Source organism: Psittacula echo (assembly GCF_963264785.1).
Source record: "Psittacula echo genome assembly, chromosome: Z".
NCBI classification, from domain to species: Eukaryota; Metazoa; Chordata; class Aves; order Psittaciformes; family Psittacidae; genus Psittacula; species Psittacula echo.
In genome coordinates, this window is record NC_137742.1 from 20,133,968 (window position 1) to 20,151,636 (window position 17,669).

A 17,669-nucleotide genomic window follows, 5' to 3' on the forward strand; every position below is an offset into this window, starting at 1 on the left:
CCAGCCCTTCTGGGAACTCTCAGTTCTACATCCCGGGCATGACATGCTGTGGTATGGAATACCTCTTTGGCTAGTTTGGGTCAGGTTTCCTGTCTCTGCTTCTTCCCTGCTTCCCCTCCTCCCTGACAGAGCATGAAACTCACAAAGTCGTTGGTCAGAGTAAACATTCTGATCAGCAACTGAAAACATCGGCTTTATCAGTATTATTCCCAGGCCGAAAGTCAAAACCACAGCGCTGCACCAGGTACTAAGGAGGAGAAAAATGTCTGCTACTGCTAAACCAGGACAGATGGGTACTAGATTATAGGGCTTCCCCAAACTGTAATGGAAGTTGTTACAGATTATTACAGTAATACCCGCTTTTTTTATAATTTGAATGTGAAACAGTGCACACATTACAATTCTGTTTAAATTCCACGGCAAAAAAAATCATAATGAGGCATAATATTCTGGTGTGAGTGTTGCCTATCTTAGGCTGCTTATTTTAATTGCGCACACGTGTTAAAGTTTAATCTTGGTGAGTTACTCCGAATGTTATTCAGGAGCTTGAGAACTGCTGAATTGAAGTTCAGTAGTTTGAAAATTATAGAACTCAAATCTGCATGAATTAAGATTTTTAAAAAAAGGAGAAAGTAGATCACTTACATTTACTCAATACAATTTTTTTGCCTAGGTGTGAAGGAAATAAAAAAGAATATTTCCGGTGTTGTAACTTTAAGCCCTTTGATTTTTTTTTTTAATAAGGAAACAGGGGAAAAATAATGCCAACTTTTTTTTCTTTCTGTGTTATCTCTTGGTTCTTCTTCACTGATCTAAATAAATTCATGTATTTCATTAATTTTTCACTTGCAAGGAAGGACTAAATGTAAGTTTTCTTTAAAATATATCAGAAGGGGCTTTAATGGAGGTATTAATGGTTCTGTGGCTTCTGTAACTATTCAGCCAGTTGCTAACAGACTGTAAAAGTAATCTTTTGTGAGATGTGCAGTACAACATAAAAAATACTTTGTATTTTCCTTTTTAAATACAAAACACTTAGAAGAAACTTTGTGTCAAAACAGGCCAAGAATGTATATAGACGTAAGATTTCTTCAGGATTTACATTTTTTTATTCATTAAGTGTGTCTGAATTAGGTTTTACTTACTAACTGACAGTATTGTCTGTAGTAAGATGAATATCGTGTCTTGCAATAGTATTTTGCTGTCACTTCATATGTTGTGGCTTTGCTCCAAGATAAGCTAAAGATTTATAGGGAAAACTTCAGGAGAAATAAATTGACCATATTGACAATGATAGAACATTTACATAAGACATTTTTATCATAGCTCTTCAACCTTAATACATGTCTGATCCAAGCCATTTCCTGAATACTAGGGCAGAACTTCTAGGAATAATGTTACCAGCTGCCTAATGCTGTGATCAGTGAAGTGAGAGCTTTGAGCATTCTTCCGTACCAGCAGTATTGCTGCAGCTGTGCACTTTGGCTGTGGCACTTCATTGCGACATTTGTGTACATTTCTTCAAACATAAATTCAAAGTTCAAATCTTAGATGGAGTTCTTAGGAAGGATATTTATAAATATTTCCTAAACTCAGTAATGTACATTTGTCTTATGCAGTGTAACTAGGTTTCATTTATGCTTAGCATTTATTTAACCACCAAATATTTAGTAAACTGGTGACTTATACACATCTATAAAACTAAATGCTTACAATACTGTTGAATAACTTTCTGAAGACAGTAATACTAAGAAATATTTGATGTTTTTTTGGGGGGCTTGTTTTTTGGGGTTTGTTTTTTTTTTTTTTTTTGCTTGTTTCTTTAGCTACATAGTGTTAGATTAGATAGGAAATGGAAAGCTTCTCCTTGATGCTTTGAGAGCAGCATCTCTGTAGCTGGAATTTGGCCATGTTACAAGCATGTATTCCTACAGAGACAACTCAGTTACGGAACAGTGGTAATCTGTTATGTCTCTAAAAGACAAACATCTTAAGCTAATTATGTTATGGAAATAAATGATTGCATAATGAAAGAAAATGTGCTAATGTAAGTAGATTTCTGATCCTCAAATTGGAGTGTATCAGTTCTTTGCATCTACTTATTCTTTCACAGGAGAAGTTAGATGGACTGAAAAATTGAAAGAAAACATTCATCTAGCCAGATAAAATACACAGTATTATGCTTTCCTTTTCATTTCTATATGGAACATAAAGTGCCCGGATGCCAAGCTGTAGGAGATATTCCACTAGCTACATCTGGTTCTTGGCAGGGCCTTCATTTATAGAATTGGCAGTACTGTGCTTATTTGGCGTGTACGCTGCTATTAGAAATCTGTCTGGTCTTTCTGTATTTTACTTTGACTCTTAGGTTGTTTTATTCTACTAGGCAAATAAACAGGATAGCAATTCATAAAATTGAATATGTTTCTCTTTAACTTCCTGCCTGTTTGCACAGCTCTCTTGTATGACCACTGTGCAGCTGTTGGAAAGTTTCTTAAATGTGAAAGGGCAAATCAGAATTCCCTTATAATTAAGGCAGCATCATTATATGTTCTGTGTTTTAATCATCATCATATCACATATGGCTGTTCTTTCAGACTCCCAGGTACAAAGAAAATTGGTTAGTGTGAATAGCAGTATTTCAATAAAAATAAATAATAAGCTGATCTTAAATGTAAGATTGAAATGAGGAGGAGGTGATGTTAAGCTTCATATGCTTGAAGAGAAGGTTTCTGAAAACGAATCTTCCTCATAAAATTGCTGGAAGTTAGCTATGCTTTTGCAAAAGTACTAGGGTCTGCAATAGGAATTAATAATAAGCACTGGCCACCAGTGTTATTTTGTGTGTATTTCTTAACATAGAAAGTGTTATCAAACAAGTAGAACTCTTGCCTGGGTTCTGAGGAGTGCCCTAGTTCTGTAATACTATTTAAAAAATGTGATAAATCAGAATTCAGGAAAAACAGTGGTTAATATGTAGGAAAGAAACACTGTTTTATGCAGAAGTAGTTCACTTATCTTTGACTATGGGGTTACTTGTTCCTTCTTTTGGCTAGTCTGATATTGACTGCTCCTGATATCATGTCTATGAGTAATGTTTTCTTGCACAAAATGTGGTGGCCTGTATTGAAACTCATATGGAATGATGAGGCTTACTACTTCACTTTTATGATAAAGACTCTGCAGAGTCTTTAGTAGTGCTGATTCTCCACCCCTTTTAAAACTGCCCTATATGCAGATTGCCCATTTGTTTTTCCCGAAATGCCTTAAAGATGTTTCTAGAGAAGTAAACTTGTATTTCAGTCCATTTCCTACACCTTGTGAGTAGTAATAGCTTTCCATTTAATCTTGGTATTGGGGACTGTGCACAAGACAGCAGATGAAGCCTTCTAGTGAGACTGTCTTCCGTCACCATTCAGTTCCTCTGTGAACATCAGCTTAACATGCCAGCTTAATTATACTATTGTACCTTAGTTTGATTTCAAGTTTACTCATGGGGTAGGGAAACGGGAACGCAAGGAAGGGAGGATCTGAGAAAGTTGTCAAAACCTAGTTTGGGAGAGAAACAGACTTCAGCTGAAGGTTGGCACTGCCATTCTCTAGAAAAGCCATTGCAAAATTCAGTTTGGGAAAGTACTTAACTTCTAACCTCAATTTAAAATCTGCTTAAGTCAACAAGATTTTAGTGTGAAATCATGGAAACAATCCAGCTGGCTTAAGGGAAAGAGATGTTTAAATGCTATTGTGAACAGGGTCATAATGGAAGCCAGCAGATAGAAAAGTAAATAGTTCTTCCTGAGGTTTGCAACCAAAATGTAGGAAGATGGGTTTTATCAGATGGTGTGTAAAATGGTTAGTCACTCTTGAACTTCACCTCAGGCTTTTCCAGAGCCAGAAGGACTAAGCTAAGTGGTATTAATTGTGGCTTGATAGTTGCTGCTTGCTAATACCACAAGTTACTTGAAGTTTTATTAGGTCAGTCTGTGGAAGGCAGTTTCCCCCAAGTGACAGACTTTTGGGAAATTTTATTTTACTTTGGTAAACTGATCACTACAAATGTAGATGTGTTTTGATTGATGAAGCTAGATTTGGTTTTCTTCTTGCTTAAAACAAAGAGATAACTGCGAGGTGAACAAAAGGCAAAGTTTCTTTTTTTATTTTTTTTTTCTATTTTCACTTTTTGTAGAAGTATATGTTTTTGCTAAGCTACACATTTCCTGTAAGTTAAAACATGTTGACTGAAATTATAAATTGTTACACTACTGACTTGATATTTATAGTAGTAAATCTGAAACCAGTGAGTGCTGAGGATCTCAGCTAGCTTCTGAGTGCCATTTGTTTTTTTCCATTTCAACTTTCTTTGAGTTATCCAACTTAGAAGGAGCAAAATTATTCTCTTAAATGTAATACACAAATACAGTTACCAGTCCAGCTCAGATCCAAAAGAATCATTGCACAGTGTGGTGTTGAATACATGTTAAATTACCTTTACCCCCACCACCCTATGTGTGTCCTGTGCAGAGCAGTTAATGTAGCAGTGCTGAGATCTTGGTTTAGGGAGGGCAAGTTTTGAATTTTTTTAAGTGTGATATCTCTATTGTAAAAGTTATTTGTAGTTTTAAATATTTGCATGAAAGTTTAAATATTGCGTTGTTGAATTGGGATGCCTCAACACAAGTGTGTGGGGTTCTTCCATATTTTTCTTGTTCAGAAAGAAGACAGAAAGCTTAGGGAAAGAACAGAACTTGGAGTTACCAGCCTGAAGTAAAACTAAGGATAGTTACAGTGGTAGGAGACACTGTATTAGAGAGGGTAAATGACTGAAATAGATACTTTTTTTTTTTTTTTTTTTTTTTTTCCTTGTAAGTCTCTTATTACAACCAGAGCATTTGTGGAACCCAAGCCTGAGGTATTTTCATCGGCAAAGCCTGCTGAAGCGGTATTTTGCCACCCACAGTGGCTTCTGTTTGTGGTGGTGTAACTGTTTTTGGGGAAAAGCAGTGAGCCAGATTGGTGATAAATTTGTGTTTCAAATAGCTGCTTGCCATTGTCTGTTAAAAATAAACCTCACAGAAGTGGGTTTATTGGTTTTGCAGTTATGCTGATATAGCTCAGGATAATTGTGTTATCAGTATAACTGTGCAGTCTTCTTTGATATTTCTGAGAGTGATCTGATTATTCATGTGGTAGCTATGACTGATGGTGGAAAAAATGTTCTGTTAATATTTCACTGAAAGTATTTCTATATCTCACAGTCAAGTATCAAGCAGTCACTTGCATTTTCATATAATTCATATAATAATTTTATTTTTTTCATAGAAATTTGTGATGGTGACTGTCACAGACAGCTAAGTGTACTTGCTTCCCCTTGTGAGGAAAAAAGAGAGGGGTCTTTTAATCAGTGTGTTCTGTTCTTTGCTCTTTTTGTAAAGCAGTGCTTTGTTTCCTTTTTAGAAACTCGTTCATTCAGCTTATTTCTGGAAGCACCATTAAACAAATGAAACTATCAGTGAACCAAATAGCATAAATGTGTCCTGTAGTGTATCTGATTTGTGTCATTAAGGAAGATAGTTTATTGTTGCTTTGCAAGTTGTCCTTTTTTGCCTTTGTTAGCTCGTAATGTCCACGTGAGTTAGCTTCAGACTGTATTTGCCATCTGGTGTTCCCTGTGAAAGCTTCGTACATGTTTTCCATGACAGGCTGGAGAGCAAGAAAGCGATGTACAAAACTTGTTCCTCTCTCTGCATGGGAACAGTTTTGAAAATACAAATATTTTTCTCCCACTGTAAAAGAGAACAGAGAGAGTAACCCTTACCAAATGTATGTCTTGGTAAATACTGTGTGCCATAATGCAGCAATGACAGCTCTTACATCTCTGCTTAGAGGAGGCTTCCAAGTCTTGCAGTAATGAAAAAAATTTGAAACTCCCCTGTGAATATCCATTCCAGACACTAATCTTCCGCTTTCCCGATATTTACAGATCTTTCTAGTTTACATAGGCAAGAAATGGAAGGTCTAATAAATGCTGAATGCTCCGTTGGATTATTTGATTGTGTTAAGAAGATACTCCGTCCTGAAATTGTTGGCAGTTGAACAGGCCACAGCATATAGCAGTTACAATTTTCAGATAGCTCTGAAATGATTCTGAAACTAATTCTGTAATGAATTGTTTATGATCATGTTCTTGATTTTTAATATTATCAGCTTAAACCAGTCTTTCTTTTGCAACCCAAATCTTGGAAAACTTGAAAGGGTGCTACTGGTAAATTGGCTTACTATTTCTCAAGAAGTGAAGTGGTTGCAAGTGCACAAAGTTATTAATTTCTGAGAAGTTTAGTTGATATATCCAAGCTGTTCTCTTGTCTCCAGGCAGTTCTCATTAAGAGGCATAAAAAATCTTGTAGAATTATGCTGTTTTTTAGAAAATATTCAGAAATAAAGCTATTGCTACTGTGTGTTGGAAGATCTGAGATGGAGAGACTGCCGTCTTTGAAGTGGTCAAGAGGAGTATTGCAGAGAGGAGGCTGGAGAGCTCCACCAACAGTAAAGTCACGGATGCTCTGTGTTTGAAATTGACTTCTTGATGCCTGTTCAGAGTAGTATTTCTCAGCAGTTTTTGCTGCAGATATGATCAGCTAGGCTTTTGTCTGATATCTTCATGGATGGTCGGTCATTCTTCCTTTCTCTAATGTGGTGCCTTTTCTCTGGAGACAAGAGAGAGGCTCCCTCAGAGACTGATAGAGGTTGAGGCAGGTGATTGCATACTGTAGCTTGTCAAAGAGAAGGTTGATGGATTGTGGTGGAAGAATCTATATTAGAGGCTGAGCTAAATGTCATGCACATATTTCACAATATTTTTAAGAAAGTGAGAAAGAAAAGGAATCAATCTGGGAGCTGGTGGCACAGGGGTTGAGCAGAGAAAGGGATTGCAGGAGGAGCAAACCATCGTAGACAAAACGTAAGTTAAACTGATTTGCTCTTACTGTTAGCAGCAAGCACAATGCAGGATAATTGAACACTATACTGTGTAGGCTCTTCAAGAGCAAGTTAGGAAAGGTCCCCACCTTTCGCATTTTCCTCTCCTCAGTATATCCCTACTTCTCTTTCTCCATGATATGTATCTGACAGGTGTCTTAAGGTAACCACTAACTGCCTCTTCAGTAATCATGTGATCTTTATAATTTGCCAGAAAAGGCTGGTTGTCTAGTTATGTTTTGTGTGTACTTGGTATGGGAGAACAACTGTATTTGGATACAAGGTTTCCTGATGCAGCAGAAAAATCTGTTATGTTGCTGCTGGTTTGAGTGCTGGGTAAATGGTAACATCTGTCTGTTTGATGCAAGTCTACTGCATCTAACATTGCATTAGTAACTATACTGCATTAGTAGAAACTAATGCACACTGCAGAATTCACTGGCTGTGCTGAAGGCGTAATACAGTAAAGGTACTATAGCTGTATTTAGTTTGGAGAAGTAATGGTTCCAATTTTCAGAAAAAATAAGCTTCTCAGAGCTTTTGATTTCAAATGTAGTTTTGCCTAGAGAGCACTGAGAAAACAGGAATTTCTGAAACTTGGACAAAGATCTATTTATGAGATGAAGGAACAGGAACAATTCACAATTTTTGCCAAAAAAGGATTTGTATTTTAACTGCTTTGTCTTAATAGAATGATCTTTATTTTCAACTTGTAAAATACTGATTGTGTGTTTTAAATAAAAAAATGCCACATCAGCAGCTGGCTCAAGTACTGCCTTTCAAATAAGTATGCTTTATATAATCTTTGAAATAGCTAGTTTTTTTACTTTGTTTTTAAATCACTCCTTCACAGTTGAGCTGTGCTGATTTTATAAAAGGCTTTAAAGTGAATCTTCAGGAATTGCTTGGTGTTTCTGGGCATGTTCTGTGCATATATTTTAGTTGTGTAACAAGTTCATTGTTTTCTCACTTTATTATCACAGTTAAATGACAGTGTGACATGTTGGATTTTATTCTTTATTTGGTCGTTGGTGATCTTTCAAGCACACAGCTATGTTATGCCTTAAAGCTATGTAACATTGTCAGGAGTGGAAAGGGATTCATGGTGTAATCTTTCATGCACACAGTTAGGTTATGCCTTAAAGCTATGTAACATTGTCAGGAATGGAAAGGGATTCATGCTGTGATTGAAGCAGTTTGTAGGTATGTTGGTGGCTGTAGCCAGCTGGTGCTTGTATTCTAGCTGCTTTAGTTGGTGCCTGGCTACAGCAGTGGGTGTTGCTGTAGGAAAGAATCTGACCCACCATTGGCTGATACTGGCATAATTGCTGTGCCATTCTTCTGTAAATACCATTCTTTAAATGGCATTCTCTGTTGTAGAGAAGCTAGCTATTTTGAGTGGTGATTTCTTTTTTCTATAATAGCTGATATATTTAGACAAATAGACAGGAGCTGGGGTACATAATCCTTCTACCAGGTCTAAAGAGAAAGCTTTGTTACACATTGGTTAGCATCAGCAACAGAAATTCTTAGTCTTCAGTGTATCAGACCAAAGACATCTGTAGAAACTTCCTCACACTGCAGCTTGGCTTTTGATGTCTTACTTATTGATGTATTTCTGTTAGTAGAAATCCATTCATGGTAATTTCAGAACTGATGGTGTTACTTTAAATACAGATTTCATGTTATAAGAGGTATTTCTGTTCTGTGGTGCATCACTTCAGGTGAAAACCTACGTAAGTATTTATAGTCTACTCATAGATGTAAGCTAGAATGAATGAGTCCCTGGCCATGGATAGCAAAACATTAGACTGTATGATTTATCTTAAACTTGTCGTACATGTATTCATGTTGGTGCTTTTTTAGTATAAACATATGCTGAAGGCTTCTGTGTAACAGCTGGGTTTTTTTCTGAGAGAAAATAATCATGCAGTGAGTAGGATTCTGGCATTTGCAAGATAATCTCATAAGGCTCTGTATCTTACACAAAGCAAACAGGATTACTGTATTCTTAAATCTCCTACATGTGAAGGAGTCTCAGATTCAAACTATATAATTCAATCTGAGATCAGTGCATCGGTGGATGTAATAATCAGAATTCCTGACAGTACGTTTAAAATTGAAAAAAAAAAAAAAAGAAGAGTATATTGTGGTAATGTCATTTAAACTCCATCAGACTTAGATTGATCTAGGAGAGCACTTGATCTGAATTTCAGCATTTGTATATATAAACTGATCATCAGGGGCTTTTTGGTAGACTATGCTTTTTGTAAATGAGTTGCAAAAGAATATGATATAATTGGTTTAGGTAAAGAAAATCTTGAGCTTAAAAGAATGCTCAGAGAGATGTTTTTCCCAGTGTCAGCCATCCCTGAGCTTCTAAAATGTCTGACAGAATATGTTGAACTTTCAGCAATCACAGAGTTGTATGAAAAATATGTCTTGGGCAACCTGCAAAATAAATTAATTTTATAATGATACATTTGTTAAGCTAAAGAAGTTGTAGACTACCCATTTTTGGACAGGCTTCTCAAAACACCAGTGTGATCATAAGCCTTAAGAGAAAAAGGTGTGCAAGTAAGTTTTTTCCAGAGTGTTAAAATAATGGATTGCTTTAAATAGTTAAATAACTATTATTTTAAGGTTAAAATAATAAAGGCCAAGTAGTAGACTATAAAAACTATCTGAAGTTTTTAATTTGAACTTTTCACTTCATTCAGATTTAATTTATAATATTATAGTGTAACTTTAGGTACAACGAGCCATAAATACTGTTACATGTATAATAAAATTGCTGAGGATTTCATGAGACATGTAATCTAAATTAGTAAGTTGTTGTGGCTGTCAAAGCAGCTCCTCGTGTAAAACACTGCATCATGATTTATTTGATTTGTTCTTATATTCTGCAGTTAATATTTTTTTAACCAGTTCTTGGATCCTTTTCAGGGTTCAGCTGATCCTCTAAACAGTGCATTCCACCTGACGTACAACATGGTATTGAACTTGCTTCGAGTAGAGGAAATTAACCCTGAATACATGTTAGAAAAATCCTTCTATCAGTTCCAACATTACAGAACTATTCCAGAAATAGTAGAAAGTAAGTATTACTGTATGTTGTACTCAGAAGAGTCAGTATAAAAAACGCTGCACTGTGAGATTGGGTAATTACTTTTCATTACACATTAGTAAGAGTTTATACCTGTGTAGTACTTGTCTGCTCTGCCAACAGTATCCACTGCACCATTTGCTGAAATGTTACAGTTTCAGGAAGAGTAATTTCCTCTTGTTCTTAGGACCTACATTGATATGCACTGTCAATCTATGAAGAGAGCTTTCCTCCCTGAGTCAGACAAGAGTGGTTGTCCCATTGCTGAACTGTAGGACAGAAAGAAGGAAAAACAATTTAAAAATTCTTGTGGCTTGCTAGAGGTGCCAAGAAGAAAAGTGTTATTCATTTTTGATGTGCAGAAGTTAGCTAAAAGAAACATAATTTTAATATCTCATTACAATTTCTAAAAAGAACTCAGGCACACTGTTCAGTAGGAAAAATTGTGTAATTAAAATACAAAGCAAAATTGAGAGAGTACTGAGAAATTATTCTCACTCCACTGAGTAACTGAATTTGAGCCTTGATCTTTAAATAGTCTGTTTTCATGAGCCAAAGTTAGTTTCTGAAGATTTCAGCCAGTGTTTGAGGGTGAGGCTTCTTTCAAAACTTAACCCAGAAGGACCTTAAGAACACAAGAGGTAACTACTTCCTCTGCCATTGATGAATGAGCAGTTTATCTGCTCATTAATTGAATGTTAAGAGAGATTGTGTACATGCGCATGTAGCTTGGACAGACATGCAGAGAGGGAGTTTTGATTTCCCTTTGCAGTTTTTATTAGTTTGCAGGTGCAGAGTTAAGACAGTAATAGTCAAATATAGTATGTATTTCCTGAGAGCCTCCCTGATTCAGTTGGCATGCCTATATCTCCAATCTGGCATTCTAGTTCTGCTACTTAAATAGAGAAACGGAGCTGGAGAGCATTCTTCATATTTCTTCAACATATATTGTTTAGGCACCAAACTGGACATTAGAATGTTGTAATCACATCAACTGCAATTAAAAACATGAAGATGTTTAAAACAAGGGGGAAATTACGTCATGAGTGTGGATTGCTAGGTTTTTTTATTCAAAAAGTTGGTAGCTAAAAATAGGGAACAATTCCATGAGCTGTCTCTCAAGTCCCAATGAAGTGGGATTTCTGAGTCACCAATATGCATTTCAAATAGCATTCAAGAGGGTGAGTTGGTAGAGAGGAGAAAGAGATCTTTATGATGAGTCCTTTGTTTATGTTTACTAGTGGTGTTACCACTGTGAGAGAGTAAAGCATGTTGTTTGCAATAGAAACTGATTCATCTAAATAAGATGTGAAATGTTGAAGGAAGAAAATACTGATTTCCAACTGATGAAATCAGAGCCTAGAACAGCTTAGGAAGAACTTCCTCTAACAACTTCCCTCTTGTTGGAGGACATCCTGTTAGAAGATGCCTTTGAGCAATCTTGTTTTCATAGGAGGAGGTAGAAAAGTGCTAGTGGGCAGCGAATACCCTCCTACAGTAATTGGAAGTTTTTTGTGGGACTTGCGTGCAACCCTAAATTAGTCACTCTTCGACAATTGGGGGTCTAGCCTTCTTTCTTTTCTCAAGCTTGTTTATTTAAAAGAAAAAATACTATTAGTATTTAATTTTCTATAAATAAAATTCAGTGGACATATTTATAGATATTTAGCTTTCCAGAGAATGGATTATTATAAATAGAAAATGAGTACCAAAAATGATGACAAAATACTAGTTATATAGACCTGAAAGTGAAACATTGAAATCTCTAAATCTGTGAAGTTATTATTTCCATGAGATTTTACTTTTTATTGTAGGAGTGACTAAGTTGGAAAGACAATACAACAAAATACTCATTCCCAATGAAGAAAATGTGGTCATATACTACAAAATCCGACAGCAGCTTGCAAAAATGAGTAAAGAGATTGAACAATATGTTCACAAACCAAAGTACTGCCTGCCATTTCTACAGCCAGGAAGACTGGTAAAGGTGATTTGATTTTTTTTTTGTGTGTTTTGTTTTTATTTCACATCTTTACCAATCCATGAAATTTTCAGGTTTTGTTTGTGTCTGCCAGTTTATCATCTTGAAAAACCGTGTGCATCACACTAAGCAACAATTTTTATTTCATTATAATTCTTTGTTAACATTCATCAGTAAATTAAAAAAAAAAACCAAACAGCTGTTTTCATGATTAATCATAGAATAGTTAGGGTTGGAAAGGACCTTAAAATCATCTAGTTCCAACCCACCTGCCATGGGCAGGGACACCTCACACTAAACTATGTCACCCAAAATGATAACAGTCCGTGACTGCTGTTGTAAATATCAGAAATACAAAAAGATGGACTTGCTGGGATGTGATTATACATGGGTTATGTTATAACATCTTGTAATATTTTCAGGTGAAAAGTGAAGATGATAACGTTGGATGGGGAGTGGTTGTTAATTTCTCGAAGAAATCGAATGCTAAGGTAAAATATACATTCTCTCCATTAGAAAAACATATACATTACTGCTTTTTCTGAAAATACAATCAGACTTGTATGTTCTGGGTAGTTTTCAAAGGCAAAAAAAATTTTCACCCCAAATTTATGAAAATCTTAGGCTTTCCTGAAGTGAGAATATAAAGAAAAAAACTCTGGAAGGTGGGACCAACCTCAAGTCTTGTGATTATTTTTTAACTTTTGGCGTATTTATGGAGCAGATGTTTACAAATGTTTTGTGTTTGGGGTAAGTAGTTAAGAAGTGCATATGGCACTACAGACATTTCAAACAATTTAGTTTGTTTCTGATACTTCCCCAACAGCCTTACAGTAAGCCCTTCATGGGAAAGATACCTGGTTATCTACTCTCAGAAAAAGTTGTATGTGAGGGCTGAAAGCATAGGGATACTGACATTTGGCTCTATGTAGAAGGTTATATTAAACTGAGGAATTATGTCTTAAGTTAGTGCCTGACGCATGGGATTGCTTGTCCCTTGAGATGCTGTTGTAAGGTTGAGGGTTGGGAAGTTAAAAAGAGAGCAAAACAATAGAAATGGATTTGGGGAAATGTGGAAGAAAATGCAGAGGGCAGTGATGCAACAGAAGCCAGATTTGGGTTTCCTTCCGAATACCCATTTTTATAGTTGGTCTGTGCCTAACCCCAGAGATGATGTTTTGGGCTCCCTTTCAGAAATGTTTTGACAGGCTACTCTGCTGCATAAATTAAAACCTAAGTTTAAAGTGTATTTTTCTGTGGTAGCATTTATTCTGTAATTTTGGCAGAAGACCATTGGCATTAATTTCTAGGTCTAAATGAGAAGTTGTCTTTGTCAGGTTCTGGTGGTGTCTGTACATTGTGGCACCTTTTGGTGCTTTTCTAATTCATTGAAGAGGAAATGGGAAAAATGTGTGCATACAGAACTTACTAAGAAAGATTCTGTTTTGGTTTTCCATCTTCCTTTTGAAAGTCACTTTTATTTTTCAAGTTGGAAAACTAGACTGTTACTGCTATTGCTTAAACCTTTGCTTTTAGACTGCTTTTTTTTTATAGAGCTGTATGAGCAGTAACGCAGATTCACCTCTCACCCACGCCTTCTGTATGAAACTGCCAACTTCTGTGTCACTGGAGGCATTTCTTCTGTGTCATATTTTATTCACATGGACATTTGCCGTCTCTGTTTGGCCTGTCTTACTGTTGTATAAAGACTTTAGGTTTGAATGTTAGCTTTGAAATGATGGTCTGTTCTGCAGGAGGTGGCTCTGCCTCTAGCAGAACTTTTTTCATTATGTCATTCTAGCAGCTGGGTTGAATTTTTCCTTCAGAGTTCTGTGGAAAGAATGACAATAGGTGCTGAAAATTATGGAACAGGCTCAAAGCTATGTGACTTTTAGAAACAGTATGAAAGACTAGTTTCTATAAGCAGAGGCAAAACAAATGACTTAAAGAAGCTGTAACTTACCCATTTTAATGTGTTTATTCAATGCGGTTTTGTCCTGGGCTACAGGTGCATTTCCCCATTACTGTTTAATGTAGTAGTATATTAAGTTAATATTGGAAATACATCACTATTATGTCATGTCTTTAAATTCACTTCTAAGCTGGGACAGGTCTTTGGATTTGCTTTCAGAAATTATGTTGAATTTCATCTATTACTAGTTTTTCTTTAATTGCAAGTTTTTCTTCACTGTATTATCATAGTTTCTGATGAAGTCCTTTTTCTAGTGAGGAATATATGTAATTAAGATTGACAGCATTGCAGTATGCCTGTATTTCACTGAGTAATTCTTTGTTCATTGCAATATGAAAGCAAAAGCATGAGTCAGTGTCAGTTATGTGCCTTGTTAATTATATTTAGATGTTTTTGCAGCATAATTTCACAATGCAGTGTTCCACAAAGTTGTGAATGCAAATAGCACTTTATCCTGAATTACAGTACACTGAAATTTATTTCAAGCTGTGATGCTTAACTATGTATTTCACATTATAGTAGGCTGCTGAGTAACTATTTTTGAGTAAGAAATTTTATTTCCACTAGATTGTCCCAGCAGTATACTAGTTTTATTCTTGAGCTGCGTATAGGCCATATTGTCATCTGGTCCTTGGTTCTAGACGTTTTTGTCTGTTCACAGTTAATGATACTAAAATTCAAGATGCTGCAATTTGGTCTTCCCTATTTGGATTGTCATAATCCTTGTATATTAATTTTGTGTACGTACCTGTTCATGTTTATTTATAATGTTTACTGCATAAACATCGTTTTTAGTGCTGTGTCATGGTCATGGAATTTTCAGTGGGTCCAATGTTACTGATCTGGGAATCTGAATTTATCTGTGCCACATTTCTGTATTTGCAGATATGATCAGCTGTCTTACCTGGTTTTGTTTTCAGGTACATGAAGTAATAGATGATTCAGGGCAAATCTATCTTTGGGAGGCACCTAGTCATGCAGTATTCTGCCAAGGAGGACAGAATGTTACCCTTGAAGCATGTGAATCTACGCAAAATAAAGGAATCATTCAAAGTTGATACGATAGAGATGTCTGTGACTATCAGATTTTTACCGAGTGTCCTAACCTTCTTTTGCATATAAAAATATGCCAGTATCTAAAATACTGTAGGAAACCCCTTGAAGGGAACAGTACATATTCAAAAAGCAGTTCTAGATTAAGTCACGTCTGGTCAGCATTATCTAAAAGCCATTGGTATATGTAAACTTAGAATATTAGTAATTAACAGCAAATGTTAATGCATACTCTTGCTTTATTAATGGGTTTACAATATGGTTACTGATAAAAAGTTTTTTCCCCTCATAATTCTCTAGATATTTCCAATGCTAGTATTTTCTGTAGCATGTATGCACAGCTGTAAGTTTAGTCTCTTCTTCATTCAAGTCACCATTAAGCTTTCCGTGGCTTTGTCTGGACACTGATTTGGTACACGTGGATATTATTTTAAACTTCTAATTCGGAGAACAGCAAGGGTGTTGTACATTGCTGTGAGTGCTTTCTGCAAATGTGTCATTGAACTCAGAGAAACGGCTTCTTCCCCAGCAAGTAACTGCATTTCTGGAAGAAGTTACATACCTTGTAGAACAGGATGGCCCTGTTTTTCTGTTCAGTTTACTATGGCAGTTTCAGTACTTCTGAGAATCTCTTAGAAATGCTAGCTGGCTCCACCCTGCTTTACATGCAGTGAGAAAAACCCAGTATGAGGTAGATTTGTAATGAAAAACACTGCCCAGTAAAACCGAACTGAGTTAACACAGGATTTTGAAAAGACTCTGTCTTGTATTTGGAAACAGGGAAGCTTGCACATACTATTTTATAAGATGAGGTCTGCCTTCAGTGTTAGGCCTGTAAGTTAGTCAATCTCATAAAAATATTTGCCTGTTGTAGGAGTCTATTTGAGCAACCTTAGCACATACTGATCCAGTCAAATAAGTAACGTCAGGTTTTTTTAAAGCAGTGTATAAGAAAGGATATGGCTTTGTGAACAGTAGTCTTAAGCACCACATCTGCATGTTTGTGTTCTTTAAATGAAGGTCAGATGTTATGTGTGGAGTTCAGGTCGTATAAAGATATGGTCTGCAAAATGCAGCTTCATCTGCAGATAGAAACTGTAATGCTTGCGAATTTTTTCGGAGGTTTTTATTGTGGTAAAAAACTGAATGTGAAAACCTGCAAATGGAACAGATGCCTCAAATTGTGTTTCTTAAAAAAAAAAAAAAAAAAAGGCAAAGTTCAGTACTCCTAGCATGATGTGAATATTTTGCATTACAGTTGTGAAGTAGTGGGCTTACACTGAAAGAGCTATGTCTAGAAGAAGACAGAAGCTCCTGAAACTGCAGGTAGAATTTAGGCTACACAGACAAGGGAGGATGGGGAAGGGGTAATTTTGTCAAGGTTTTATCTGTGACAGATCTTTCAAACAATACTAATTCAGTAGTTTTTAGAACATACTGCATCACTGAGCTGATACTCTGTGATGAGCACTAGCTCATTTCATACCTTTAATATTGAATAAATCATGCTTTTTCCTTAAGTTCTTTCTGGTATTTTAGAATAACTGATAATCTGTTTTTTCTTTGCCCTCAACAGCCAAATTGTGCTGAATTGGACTCGTTATATGTAGTTGAAGTGCTACTGTACTGCAGTAAAGACAGTTTGAAAAATTCTACTATTGAGTCCGCAAAGCCAATCAGCCTTGATGAGAAAGGAGAGATGCAGGTTTGTTACGCATATTTGTTCTCAACAGTTTCTTATAAATGTTCTCAAACATTCTATTTCCAAAGCATTTTCAAACTGTGGTGAAAGAGGGGTTGATGTATTAAGGAAGAGAAAGGAGCTGTTCGCCTGACTCTGCTTTCTTAAACAGTCGCTAATTTCACTGAAGAAGTAACTTGAAACTGTGAACAAAATACTTGAGTGGATTTGTTAACCTGTAAGAAGTGCTTTGAAAAGTGCTTGCTGTGTGTTATGTATTTCAAATCAGTACGTAAAAGACAATAGCAGTAATGTAAACGAAGTTATGAAAATTACCTATGTGTGTGATAAAATCTACAAATAACCAGGTGTTTTATAAGCTGTTTTTTTCTTGCATGCTTGTGCAAGATGTGGGTTATGTGCATTTGTTCTACTAGAACTGAGAATTTAGTTAGAATTTTTATAATCTTTTAGTAATAAATTTATTGATGCTGTTTGGCAGATACTTTTCTTAGCATTATCTTCTGCCTCTGGGAACAGAATTCTTTTTTTTACTTACTTCTCTTTTTCAGACCCATTCTGCTCTGTGAGCCTATCTCATTCTAAAATCAAATTGATTTTTTAGTGAAAGCACTGCATTATTTAAATTGAAACTCTGTTTCAGATCAGAGACAGATTTTAATTTTTCTTTGTCTTTTTTTCCCTTTTTTTTCACGAAGTCAGCTTAAAGCTTGAGACACAGACTTCATGGCGGCTTCATGGTTTGATACTTACGTATATGTATTTGCCGATTTGATGTTCTCCATTGTTAGCATTCGTAGTTAAGTATATGACAATAACTTTGTCTGGTTTGGATCATAACAGGTATTCCTGTAGATAAGAGACAAGGTAATAGAAAAAC

The 17,669-nt window shown here is 35.8% G+C and overlaps 1 protein-coding gene across 3 annotated transcripts in view; it reads left to right on the forward strand.

Moving 5' to 3' along the window:
• The window catches only part of MTREX (Mtr4 exosome RNA helicase), a 43,851-nt gene that overhangs the window by 15,415 nt on the left and 10,767 nt on the right, over positions 1-17,669 (forward strand). For all 3 annotated transcript variants that reach the window (XM_080637942.1, XM_080637943.1, XM_080637944.1), the window contains 4 exons: positions 9,922-10,072; positions 11,896-12,068; positions 12,485-12,553; positions 16,664-16,792. In XM_080637942.1, the coding sequence (XP_080494068.1) occupies positions 9,922-10,072; positions 11,896-12,068; positions 12,485-12,553; positions 16,664-16,792 (522 nt within the window). The remainder of the gene's footprint in view (positions 1-9,921; positions 10,073-11,895; positions 12,069-12,484; positions 12,554-16,663; positions 16,793-17,669) is intronic.